This window comes from Ailuropoda melanoleuca, chromosome 17, assembly GCF_002007445.2.
Source record: "Ailuropoda melanoleuca isolate Jingjing chromosome 17, ASM200744v2, whole genome shotgun sequence".
NCBI classification, from domain to species: Eukaryota; Metazoa; Chordata; class Mammalia; order Carnivora; family Ursidae; genus Ailuropoda; species Ailuropoda melanoleuca.
Genome location: NC_048234.1, coordinates 19,661,370 through 19,674,977, shown reverse-complemented (window position 1 = coordinate 19,674,977; position 13,608 = coordinate 19,661,370). Strand labels below are relative to the sequence as shown.

At 40.7% G+C, this 13,608-nt stretch overlaps 1 protein-coding gene across 2 annotated transcripts in view; it reads left to right on the top strand.

Moving 5' to 3' along the window:
* The window catches only part of RCL1 (RNA terminal phosphate cyclase like 1), an 82,653-nt gene that overhangs the window by 28,770 nt on the left and 40,275 nt on the right, over nucleotides 1–13,608 (top strand). For both annotated transcript variants that reach the window (XM_034647102.1, XM_002924342.4), the window contains exon 2: nucleotides 11,461–11,532. Coding sequence is in view for 1 of the 2 variants with exons in the window: in XM_002924342.4 (XP_002924388.1) it covers nucleotides 11,461–11,532 (72 nt within the window). In the remaining variant the exon portion in view is untranslated. The remainder of the gene's footprint in view (nucleotides 1–11,460; nucleotides 11,533–13,608) is intronic.

Below are 13,608 nucleotides of genomic sequence, written 5' to 3'. Positions count from 1 at the left end.
GACCAAATACATTTCTTAGTATATTGCATGGTTGCTCCTGTATTTTGTTTTAGTATGGTCTGAGACTCAGAGTTACTGCTTAGTAACTATTAGTAATTAGTAACTAGGGGAAGCCTGATGACTCTACTAAAGATAGTTGATTGAATATTGTCTTGTGGATTGGGAACCTGCCCTCTTGTGCCTCTGTTGACTGTTAGTTTGCTGTCACATGTTGATTATTGAGCGCCCAAAATGAGATACTCATTTTTGAAAGACAGATGCCAGTAATCCTGATTGTCTGCTTTGAGATCTGTTGTTTCTTGGAACCTATAAAATGCTCTTCCAGATGGAACTGTGCACCATCTTTTTTTAATTTTTTTTTTAGAGTAAGCTTTTAATTTTGAGATAGTTGTGGATTCACATGCAGTTGTAATAAATAATACTGAGAGATCCTGTCCACACTTCACCCAGTTTCCCCCACATGGAACATCTGGAAAAACTGTATTACAGTATCACAGCCAGGAAATGGACAGGGGTAAGAGTGAAGGTACTGAGCATTTCCATTACCACGAGGATTCCTCAGGTTGCCCTTTCTCAGCCACACCGGCTTCCTCCTCACCGCACCAACTCCTTAACCTTGGCCATCACTGATCTGTTCTCCATTCCTATAATTTTGTCATTCAAGGAATGTAAGTGAAATCATATAGTAGGTAACCTTTTGTGGTGGACGTTTTTCACTCAGCATGATCTTCTGAAGATTTAAGTTTTTTCAGGTTTGTTCCTTTTTATTGCTGAACAGTATTCCATGGTATGAAAGTATCACAGTTTTTTTCAACCATTCACCTGTTGAAAGACATCTGGATTGTTTCCAGTTTTTTGGCCATTATGAGTAAAGCTGCTATAAGCATTTGTGTACAGGTTTTTATGTGGACATAAGTCTTTTCCTGGGATAAATGCCCAGGAGTATAGGCGCCGGGCTGTATGGTAGTTTGCAAACTTAGGAAACTGCCAAAGTGTTTTCCAGTGTGGCCTCACCGTTTTATATTCCCACCAGCAATGTGTAAGTGATTCAGGTTCTCTACACCCTTGCCAGCATTTGGTGTTGTCACTATTTTTTTCCCCAAGGGTTTTAAAATGTGTTACTTCTTCTAAAATCAACATTTTAAGAACTTGGCTAAGCCTGTGCAGCTGGTGGCACTGAGGCCCCCTCCTGGCCTCTAGCCCTGCAGACCAGCTGCACAGTCTGCTGGGCTGTTTCTGGATGCTCCCCAAAAGTTATTGGCTAAGAGACAGCAGCTTAAGGTCATTGTCCCACCCATCTGCACCAGAGGTCACATGTTGGAAAACTCCCATCTTGATCACACTTCTTGTAGAACCTGGTGTTCTCGGATTTGGGGGGACGGGCTAAAATTTCCTTGGTCGTCTCCAAGGATGGGTGATGCTATCGATGTGAAGGTCACTGATGGCCTTCAGAAGGAAGAGGGAGGAGGCGGTGAACTCCCACCAGAGCACTGGTGAGTGTAAACTGGTTTCAGAGGAGGGTCAGGAAACTCTGTAGCGCCCTCCTATCCCCCTCCCGCCCCAAGACAGAGCCCATGGCCCACTTGTACCCCAAGTGGCAGTCCTCACACACCCGGGACGCCACAGGAGCTGCAGGCCAGACAGGGTAGCTGCCATACCAGCTCCCACGCCACCTTGTGCCGGGATGGTGCCCACGGCAGCCCGGGCGCCCGGCCCAACCCAGGCCTCCATGCAGGGTGGCCGGGATGGTTGGGTGCAGGAAGTGCAGCCAAGCCACAGCTGGATGAGGTGGCCCTCAGCCTGCAGCAGGTGGCTGTCACTGGAGGAGCCCGAGGAGCCGGAGTAGGGTGGGCACATTGAGGAGGTGGGAGGAAGGACTCCACGACGACCAGTCCCCGGGCTTGGGGCGCCTCCTCTGGGCTTGCAGCCTTTGTGCCTCATGCTGTGCCCAGGCTCCTCCTTGCGCCCTCTGGCCGCTGTGCTCAAGGTCTCTAGTTTTAGCTGTCCTGGTTGTACTGTCTTGTTTAATTTGCATATTCCTAATGGCTGATGCTGGCCAACATCCTTTCCTCTGCCTATTTGCCATCAGCACCGCCACCTCCGACATCATTTGTTTATTGCCTATTAGGGTTGTTTGTTTTTAAGCTTAAGTTTTGAGAGTTCTTTACTACATGTTCCTGTCCTTACGTGTCAGATATGTGGATGGCTGATACTGTATCCCACTCTATAGCTTGTCTTTTAGTAAGCTCCACAGCCCACATGAGGCTTGAACTCAGGACTCTGAGGTCAAGAGTCGCCTGCTCTACCAACTGAGCCAGCCAGGCGCCCCCAGTCTTGTCGTTCTCTTAACATAGTCTTTGGCAGAGCAAAAGATTTTACTTTTAATGAAATAGAATTTATCAAATTTGTCTCGTATGGCTTGTGCTTTTGGTGTTGAGTCTAAGATCTCTTTGCCTTGTTCTAGATCTCGAAGATTTTCAGTGTTTTTTCTAAAGGTTTTATGGTTTTACATTTGATTTTTGTATGAGGTTTAAAACTTAGGTTGAGGTTCTTCTCCTTTTCTTTTCTTTTCTTTTCTTTTCTTTTCTTTCTTTTTTTTTGCTTATGGATGTCCAGATGTCCAATTGCTCCAGCACCATTTGTTGAAAGGGCTGTCTTTCTTCCATTGAATTGCTTTTGTACCTTTGTAAAAAATCAGTTGGCCACATTTGTGTGGGTCTCTTTGTGGGACCTTTATTTGCTTCCACTGATCTATATGTCTGCCCCGTTGCCAGTACCACGTAGACTTGATTACTGTACCTGTAATTGTGTAGACTGATACCTCCAGCTTTATTCTTACTTTTCGTGATTGTTTTAGCTATCCTGGTTCCTTTGCCTTTCCATATAAATTTTAGAATAATCTTGTCTTTATCTAAATAAAAATCTTGTTAAGATTTTGACAGGAACTGTGTTAAACTTATATGTCAATTTGGGGAGAATTATCATCTTTACTGAGTCTTCTTATCCATAAACATAGTATATCTCTCCGTTTATTTATCATCATCTTTGCTTGCTTTCACCAGCATTGTATAGTTTCCACCATACAAGTCCTGTAAACATTTTGTTACACGTAAATATTTTACTTTTTTGAGCAATTGTCAATGGTATAGTATTTTTAATGTCAGTCTCCATGTGTTCAATGCTAGTATATAGAAATGCAGTTCATTTTGGGGATCATCCTCTAACCATGCTGAATTTATTTGTTAGCTCTGGGTGTCTTTTTGTACATTCTTTGGGATTCTCTATGTAGATAATCATGTCATCTGCAAAAAGGAATAGTACTATTTCTTCTTTCTAAACTTTATACCTTTTATTTCGTTCTCCTTGCCGCACTGGCTAGAACTTTTAGCACCGTGTTAAGTATGGGATGAGAGCAAACTGCCTTACCTTGTTCCCTCTCTTGGGGGAAAGCGTCCAGTGTTTTGGTGCTCTATGTTTTTTCTTCAGATGCTTTCATCAGTGAAAAAGTTCCCTTCTATTCCTATTTTTCTAGGAGTTTTTTTGTTTTGTTTTGTTTTTGTTTCTTTATTAAATGAGTTGTATTTTGCCAAATGCCTACTCTGTACCAACTGATGTGATTGTATGATTTTTCTTCCCAATGCGTTTGTAAAGAAAGTACTAGAACTGAAGAATTTGTATATAAATAGGAAACTTGAAAGGTCATAAAACAGCATAAATCAGAGAATTAAATTTCCCTTTGTTGGTTTTATTTCTTTTGTAGGTTTTTATATGAGCACAGCAAAATATCTAGAAACGTTTGAAGGCATGGGACAAAAATAGTAACCTTCAGTTTGTTATTTTAAATAAAGCAACAGTAAAAATTTTTGTACATATATTCTAGCATACTTCTATTTCTACCGGATAGAGTTCTGGATGTGGAATTACTGAGTCAAAGACTATGCTTTTTTAAAATGTGGGGTCAATTCAAAGTATGTGAAATCCTCTTGCTTAATTGATAAGATATCCTTTCCCTTAATTGCTGCTTCTTCTTTGTATTGACACTTTGTCTTTTTTTTTTTTTTTTTTAAGATATATTTAATGGCATTTGTAGTATGGGAGATTGGAGAGATGATTGGGTTTCTTTGCTTTTTTCATAATTTTTAAAGGTGCTCTTTCTTTGAATTTGATTTTTATTTATCTGTTTATTATTTTTTTAAAGATTTATTTATTCATCTGAGAGAGAGCATGTGTGTGGCCAGGGGCGAGGGGTGGTGGGGAGGGGTGCGGGGGGCTGAGGAAGAGAATCTCAGCAGACTCCCTGCTGAGCGAGGAGCCCACGGTGGTTCAATCTCAGGACCCTGATATCAGGACCTGGGCCAAAACCAAGAGTTGGTTGCTCAACTGACTGAGCCAGCCAGGCATCCCTTGATTTTTATTTAAAAAAAAATAAAACTTTTACCAGAGTATACCACATTTTAAGAAAAGTGCACAGACCCTGGTACCTGGGTGGCTCAGTTAGTTTAGTGGCCGAGTCTTAATTTTGGCTCAGGTCATGATTTCAGGGTCATGGATCTGGGTGTTGGGCTCTGTGCTGGGGTTGGAGCCTGCTTAAGATTCTCTGTCTGTCTCCCCCCTCCCCAAAAAAAGTACACAGATCATAAATGGACAATTTGATGAATTTACAAAGTGGATTTGCTACCCATTGCCAAGAAATAAAACATGACCAGCAACCCTAAAACCCTTTCATGCTTGCACCATCACACCATTTTCTCCCACTCCCAGTGTAAATAATTTAACTTTTTACACCATCCATTACATTTCTGAAATATTAACCGTAATTTATATGAGTGGAATTATAGAGTATGTATTCTTTGTGTGTGTCTGGTTTCTTTGTTCTCATTCATGTTTGTAAGATTCATCTCTGTTGTAGAGGCAGTAGCTGGTTTTCATTGCTGTAGCATACTATTACATTTTATTAATATGGTACAATTCTATGTTAAAGTATTGCAAATACCTAGTTATACTCTGTAACTTGTTTCTTCATGCTTAATGGTTTATTTTGATGAGCAATAGATACTACTTTTACTGTTGTCCAATTTATACATTTTTCGATGTCCTTTTAAAGAAATATTGATCTACCCCAAAGCCAATGAAGATGCTCTCCTTGAACTTCTAAGGCTTCTTCTTCTTCTTCTTTTTTTTTTTTTTTTTTTTAAGATTTTATTTATTTATTTTGGAGGGAAAGAGAGAGAACACATGAGCAGGGGTAGAAGGAGAGTGAGAAGCAGACGCCTTGCTGAACAGGGAGCCCGACGTGGGGCTTGATCACCAGGCTGCTGGGATCATGACTTGAGTGGAAAGCAGACGCTTACCTGACTGAACCACCCAGGCACCCCCTAAGGCTTCTGTTTTTACGTGTAAACTCTGTTACAATGAATTCATTCTTCATACTTTTTAAAACGGAATTTTATTAAAAAATAGATGTTAAATTTTATCAGATGCCTTTTCAGAGCAGTCAAGCTAGTTACTTGATTCCCTCCCCACCCCCTGTATTTGTATTTGATAATATTGTCATCTTCCTTGTGCCTTACATGCAGTCAGTCCTTTCCCGGGAGGCCCTCTTCTTAATTGTAGTGGGTAATTGAAAAATGTGTTATGGGCTCTTTTCTAAGGTGTTATGTGGGCTATTTCATTTGTTCTCATTAAATGAAGTTCGTTTGTAATTTTTAAAAATTTTTTGCATGTGATGCTCTTAACTATTCTGCATTTGAAGCCATCTCTCCATGCTTTTGTTGTTGTTCTTTGGAATATGTAATGGAAGAATTTTTCCTTTGAGCGTTTGGAAAAATTTTTCAGCAGCTTTATCAGTGCTCTTTTTGGTTTATTTTTTTATTATTATTTTTAAAGATTTTATTTATTGAGAGAGAGAGAGACAGAGTGACAGCATGAGCAGGGAGGAGAGGGAGAAGCAGACTCCCTGCTGAGCAGGGAGCCCCGAGGCTGGGTTCCATCCCAGGATCCGGGGATCATAATCTGAGCGGAAGGCAGTTGCTTAACCGACTGAGCCACCCAGGCGCCCCCTCTTTTCGGTTTATTGATAAATTTTCTCATTCTCTTAGTTCTGGGTTTCTCTTTTTTGTGTCTTTTTGTTTGTTTGTTTTATGTTTGATTTATCATCTTTTTACATAGCTATATTAATTCCATATGTATCAGTAAATATTAGAGAATAGTTTATCACAAAAGCTCATAATCTTTTATTAATTATATTAGTTATTATTATTTATTATTAACTCACATTTTCTTTCCTCTTACAGATGAATGAGACTATTGATCTGTGTTGTATTTTTAAGTGAATTAGCTTGATTTTTTTTCCGCTATACTTTCATTTTTAAAATCTTTTTTGTGATTATTTTTTCATTTACTTTTTGCTTGTAATTCCGTTCCATTTCTAAGATCTCAGTTCATTTTGCTCTTGCTTTTGCTTTTTTAATTACTAAGGTATTTAGAGTGGTAAAGTTTTTTTTTGTTTGGTTGACTGCTGTGTATTCTAGTAAAATTGATGTTTCTGCTTAAAATATTTTAGTATGTTCTGTAGTTTTTTTCTTGACGTGCTGATAATTTAGGAAATATGTTATGTTTCTTTCAGCTAAAATATAATTTATTATTAATCACATGTATAATTACATATTATACATAAGATATGTATATGTTTTATGCATATTTCCAAGTGAGTGGACATCTTTTAATTCTGAGAATTGTGTATGTGTTTGTAATATCTACCTTTCGGAATTTAATGAGGATAAGAATGATTTGTTTTTTTAAAGATTTTATTTATTTGTCAGAGGAAGAGAGAGAGAGGGTATGCGGGGAGCAGCAGGCGGAGGGAGAAGCAGGCTCCCTGCTGAGTGAGGAGCCTTATGCAGGACTTGATCCCAGGATCCTGGGATCATGACCAGAGCCGAAGGCAGATGCTTAACTGCCGGAGCCACCCAGGGGTCCCAGAATGATTTCTAATTTCATGTATTAATAGCTTGTTGTCTTATTTTTTAGGTACTTCTCTAAAGAAATTAAAATCACATTGTATATATTTTAAATTTGTTCCTTAGATTGAGCATTTCCTCATGTAATTAAATAATTATTTTTAAATATTTTTAATGGCTGTATAGTATTATAAAGATCTTTCACAGGCTGTTTAATGAAAACAGTTTTATTTGCTATTTAAATTGTGTTTTACAGTACCTTTACTTGTATTTTTTAATTTAAATTTTATGTATTTTAGAAAACATACACGTGGTATGACATTCAGAGGGAACAAAAAGGGTTTACAAAGTGTGTCTCTGTCTCTTTGCCATCCTCCCCTTCCCATGAGGCAGCCAGTGTTACTGGTTTGTTGTGTTTCTTCCCAGGGCTATTTTCTTTCTTTCTTTCTTTCTTTTTTTTTTTAATTTTTTAAAAGATTTTTATTCATTTATTTGATAGAGACAGAGACAGCCAGCGAGAGAGGGAACACAAGCAGGGGGAGTGGGAGAGGAAGAAGCAGGCTCATAGTGGAGGAGCCTGATGTGGGGCTCGATCCCACAATGCCGGGATCACGCCCTGAGCAGAAGGCAGACGCTTAACCGCTATGCCACCCAGGCGCCCCCAGGGCTATTTTCATAAATAAGCAGATACAGGGGCGCCTGGGTGGCTCAGTTGGTTAAGGGTCTGCCTTCAGCTCAGGTCATGATCCTGGAGTCCCTGGATCAAGCCCCACATCCTGCTCCCCACTCAGCAGGGAGTCTCCTTCTCCCCTTGCCCCTCCTGCTGCTTGTGCTGTCTCTCTCACTCTCTCTGTCAAGTAAATAAATAAATAAAATCTTTAAAAAAATAAAAATAACCAAATACGTATGCACGTTTTCCTTTTTCACACAAATGGCCATCAGCATCTTACTTTTTTTTCACTCAGCATATCATGGAGGTGACTTATATCAGTACGTAAAAATTCTCATTAATTTTAAGGCTGCAATGTGTTCTGATATTTATCCAATATATATACATCTAACATATTATATATGACATGTATATAATATTAGAAATTTATTTTAGCACACTTACTGTTCCTAGATATTAAAATTGTTATGATACTTTGATGTTGAAAATGTATTGATTGAGATTTGCTCCTTGTTTAAAAGTGTGGGTCTTTAGCTTGTATTCTTTCCCTCACTGCCCTTATTTGAGATGTAGTTTGCCTTTCTTAGTGAGGAATGGGTTAGGCATTGGGTTACAGAGTTACTGTCCCCTTTAAAGAAGTGATGGTGGAGCACCTGGGTGGCACAGTCAGTTACACATCTGCCTTCAGCTCCGGTCATTGTCCTGGGGTCCTGGGATCGAGCCCCACATTGGGCTCCCTGCTCATTGGAGAGTCTGCTTCTCCCTCTCTCTCTGCCTGCTGCTCCCCCTGCTTGTGCTCTCTGACAATAAATACATAAAATCTTTAAAAAAAAAAAAAAAGAAGTGATGAGCTCACTCCTTGGGGGGCTGAGGAAGGGAGTGCATTAGGTATCAGAGGAAGTATATAAGGAATTCTGAGATTGAAGGTCCTAATAATATAGACTTCTAAAAATTGTTAAATACAATAACATAAAAAATGCATGAAACATAAAAGTAGTGCTTAAAAGATTATAAAGGGAACACCCGCGTGACCCCATCCAAGTCAAGAAATAAAACACTCTTGGGGCGCCTGGGTGGCGCAGCAGTTGGGCGTCTGCCTTCGGCTCAGGGCGTGATCCCGGCGTTGTGGGATCGAGCCCCACATCGGGCTCTTCTGCTGTGAGCCTGCTTCTTCCTCTCCCACTCCCCCTGCTTGTGTTTCCCTCTCTCGCTGGCTGTCTCTATCTCTGTTGAATAAATAAATAAAATCTTTAAAAAAAAAAAAAAGAAATAAAACACTGTTGCACATAGGGGGCCTCTTCCAGTCACGACTCCGTCCTCTGCCCCTGCTGGTAGCCACTTTCCTGACCAGTACAGTATTTGTGTTGATTTTCTTTATAGCTTAATGACCTAATTATGTATTGCTGAACAGTGCAGTAAAATTGTGCCTGGTTTTGGATGTTTTCCCCTGGTGTTTTTAGATATCTGAACTTCTGTATGCCCAAGAGCAGTCTTGAGGAGGAAGAGTCAAAGAGGATATGTGGAAAGTGAAGGCGTAAGCAGTCCTACACATCTTGTCTTAATGAAGTTTGGGGACATCAGTCTTACTATTGTTAGGTGAACTTGATATCTTTTTCATACCACGTGATGGAGCTATATATCCACTGTTGCTAGGATTCTAGAACTAGCTCTGGTTTGGTTCTTTGAAGTACTGCTTCTGAATCACCCATTTGCTCTGACCAGGGGATGATCAGCCTGGAGGTCTCTTTATGTGTCCATGCTGTTCCCGCCCGTGTTCCTCTGCTGGGCATTTTTAACTAACTGTTCATGCTTAAGTGCCCCTGTGGATTGCAGAAGAAAAAAAATTTCACGTTTTGCTTTCTTTTTGTTATTTTTCTTTCCTAATCTGTAAAAGCTATGGAGTTTAATTATGGACTTTATCATAAATGTCTGTTCCTCTCTCCCCTTTAGCCACCTCAAAAGCTTGAACAAATCAAGAGTTTTCCTTTTTTTGTGCAGAGCCCATTGCATTTGCTAGAAATATAGGTGGAAAGTGGCACTGTGGTCTGGATCATGTCTGATTTTTTTAAAAACAATATTCTTTATCAAGAGGCCATGGAAACAGTTTTGTAGTTGAGTTATTTTCAAACTTTTGTGAGCTACTTAACACCACAACCAAGTACGTGCAGAGATAATTGTAAAACCCACTGAGGTTTCACGAACAGTGCCCTATGTACAGTTAACTCTGACATCGTTTATTCTGTTTTAATTTCATTAAAAATAAATGTTGATTGGGGACCCATTAAATGGTCTGCAAGATCCTGCAGTAGGTCACTGCCTGTAGTTGAAAGGCTCCATGGTTTTCTAGAGGAGGTGGTTAACGCTTAGGGGCTTAGGGATTACACAGAGTTCGGCAAACTAGCGTCGTGGTGTGGTTAGGAGTGCGGACTCCCTCGGAGAAGCACAGGCTTGGCCTCAAACCCTGGCTCTGTCACTTGCCAGTCTCATTCTCGGGCCTCAGCCTTCTAACGTGGGAAAGGCATTCCCTGCTGCGGGGCTTTGGGGATTAGGCAAGAGACTGTCTAGCTGTAAGGGAAGCATTAATGCACACCTGCTGGAATTAGCTACTATTCCTTGTTTCGGGACTTAATGGATTTTCTCTGACTTCTAGCCCAGTGCTCTTTGTACAGATTGCAGCATCTGCTGTGGCAGGAGTTGTGGGGCAGCGTTAAGTAACAGAGCAGGTGTTTGAGCGTTGCTTAGTTGATGGGCTTGCCCTCTGGGGTCAGTTCAGGTGACTGCTGTGGTCTGAGCTCGAAAATTCTGCTAGTTTATTATAGGGGTAGAAACTGCATAAATCTCCAGGTGGTCACAGTGCCTTCGGTGCCAGAGAGCTGGTCTTCCCTCGTTCACCGGCCAGAGGTTGACGCTAGAGAGGGAGGGAGTGAGCGTGAGTGTCTGTGTGTGAGTGTGTGTGTGTGTGTGTAAGATCCACTCAGGGGAAGGCCACAGGACATAGTCTCCTGTCTGAGTCTTCTCTCTTCATCCTCTCATATTTCACATTTAAAATCCATTTCCTCCCTTTCTACCCACCCCCCTTCTAAATAATGACCAGCATTTATGTTTTGGATAACAATCTGTTTTTAAAAGGAATTGTAGCAAATTTATACATGAGAATTTAAACGAAATTAAATTCATATAAAGTCTTACTCTGCAGAGAAACTCATTCATTAACATGCGGTGTTTTTTCTTCCAGTCTGTTTTCATGTATTAAAAAGAAGGTGTAATAATTCAGTACATTCAAGCACCTTTGTAATGAAATTAAAGACCGAACCGGTTAGATAGCTCTAGATGAGTAGGTGGCAGAGGAAGGAGGACAGAGTTGAGTGGGGGAGACAGTGACCTCTTACGGCTTCTGAGACTGAGGAGTGACCCACAATTTCATCTGCCCCCTCAGGTATTCTGGAACAAATAAGAAATCGACTTTAAAAGGCTTCCCCACCTTCAGCGCTTTCTCCCTTATTTGATACGCACCCCTGAGGTCAGAAGAGCAGGTCTTTATGGGTGTTAGGCCGCTGAAATTAATACCCCATTAGATTGCTGATAGAGTTGCTGTTTGTTGTGGAATATGAAAGCTGAATTGTTTCTGATCGTTCCACCAAGCATATGTATGCTAGCCAGTACTTTTCAGCCGCTTCACTTTCCTCAACCAGTGGTCCCACCCCAGTCCTGACAAGAACCTGGGCGTGATGCAGGGAGTTCCGTACCTTCCACCACAGTTCCTGTATGACACGTGTGCTCTGGAAATGGTGACCTGACATGAAGACAGTCTGTTTTCTCTTCTCCCCACAGACTTTGAAGCCAGCTTCATAAGGCTGTTGGACAAAATAACTAATGGCTCTCGGATTGAAATAAACCAAACAGGTAAGCTCTCTTTCTTCCCGTTCCTGAAAGCACCCACATGTACTACTGTGAAATAGTCCTCTACTTTTCATGCCTTTTGACCGTATAAATACTCAGGTGCAAAGAGCCAGTTTCCTGTCTGGGGTACAGTTGTGCAGAGATGTATGTGAAATCTGCCAGTGTGTAAGGGGCATACAGTTGATTTATAGAAGTTAGAGAGCTGGAAATTTCAGATCAACAAACAAGCACCTCTTTTTCAACAACAGAAATACTTTACACCTAATATTTATGCACAACTTTTCAAAAGTCCGTTTATTTATTTTGTCACAATAAAATTTTACAGCCAACTCTGTGAGGTAGTCGTATATGCTGAATTTTATGTTATTTTTTTAATGTTGTCTTTTAAAATAAGTATGCATGGGGCGCCTGAGTGGCTCAGACAGTTGAGCGTCCAGATTTTGGTTTCGGCTGAGGTCATGATCTTGGGGTCGTGAGATTGAGCCCCGCAATCGCGCTCCATGCTCAGCACAGAGTCTCCTTGGCATTCTTTCCGTCTTCCCCTCCCCCTGTCCCCACATGCGCATTCTCTCTCTCTCTCAAATTAAAAAAAAAAGTCTTAAAAAAATAAGTATGCACAAGTAAATGCAAAAGATGTTCAGATCCGTTCACCTGTTTCTTCTTCCGTTCCCTCCGTGAGGGGCAGCCACGGTCACAGCCCAGGGTGTGTGCCCTTGTCTCTATTACATGCCTTTGCTTGCACGGGCGCGTCTGTGTCTCAAGCCGCCAGCAAGGTCATGCTCTTCATACTGCTCTGCATCCAGCTTTTCTTCACTATCACAGATGTCTCAGAACTTTCCCTGCCGGGTATTTTGCAGGCCCATCTCAGTATTGCAGTGGGCCTACTAGAGTATTCTGTTGTATGGAGGCATGATAATTTATTTAACTGCTCCCTCTGATAAACATTTAGGTTGGTTCTAGCTCTTTGTTTGTTGGCTCTTAGAAACTCTTTTCTTGACCTTGTATGGGAAACCATGGCTTTTTGTTTGGCTGGCTCTGTGAACTATTCACCTTTGCACATATAGTCCACAAAGGAAACTGTGAACTTTCTCATTCGTTGGTACTCTTAAGAAAGAAGACAGGGTTGCCCTAATAAGTGTCCCCTGCATCACATGAGACTCACTGATCCATAGCTGCATTCGGCCCTACCCTTTGGAGAATAAATTTCAGGCATGAGACTTCTGATGCCCTTTGCAACCTGTGATTCCTTGAGTCTTCCTTGACTGACTTCGAAATTGCTGGAGATTTAAAAAATTTTTCATTTAAAAAATAAATTTTTTTAGCAATTTTTATCGGTGATTCAGAGGGTTCATGATTCTTTTCTGGTCATATCTGCACCTTAAATTGGAAAGTAAGACATTTTACACGATCCTGCTTTTACCTCATTCTCCCTGCCCCACCAGAGTAGAAACCTTGATTCTGATGATCTGACCAATTTCTCACTTGGTTAATTTGCAGACATAGATTTGCAGACTTTAGTGATGATATAGTGTTTTTTTTTTTTAATGAAACTCCAAATTTTTTTATTTTATGAAACTCCAAAGAGCTGCTTTCGTTTTGAGTGACCAAGCCTAACTCTCTTTCCTCTAATGTTAAATTTATTGGTAAATTATGCCAGAAGGCAGTGGCAAAAGGTTTTGAGTAGCAGCAATCCCTTGTTCACCCATTTATGCACCCCCTCCCCCAGATAATCTAGAATGTTTTACTTTGCTTTTCCCCCTAATATGTACACCCAGTAAGAAACTTTTTGGGTGATACGAATATGTGAAAGAGTGAATAAAAATAAGAGTTTCCACTAAAGCTATTCAGTAATTTTAGATCTTTCCATTTGTTGCTATTAAATTAAAATAGCTACTATTAACAGAATTAAGTGCCATCAAGTACTTGCCTTCTCTTAGGAATCCTGTTGGTGAGTGTGGCCTATGGGAAATCTCATTTCAAGGGCCCAGAAGGAGCTGCTTGCTGGTGTGATGATTTCAGCATGTTATTTGTAAAACCCCCCTCCTGCAGGCAGAGTGTGCTTTGGAAGACCAGGGCGCC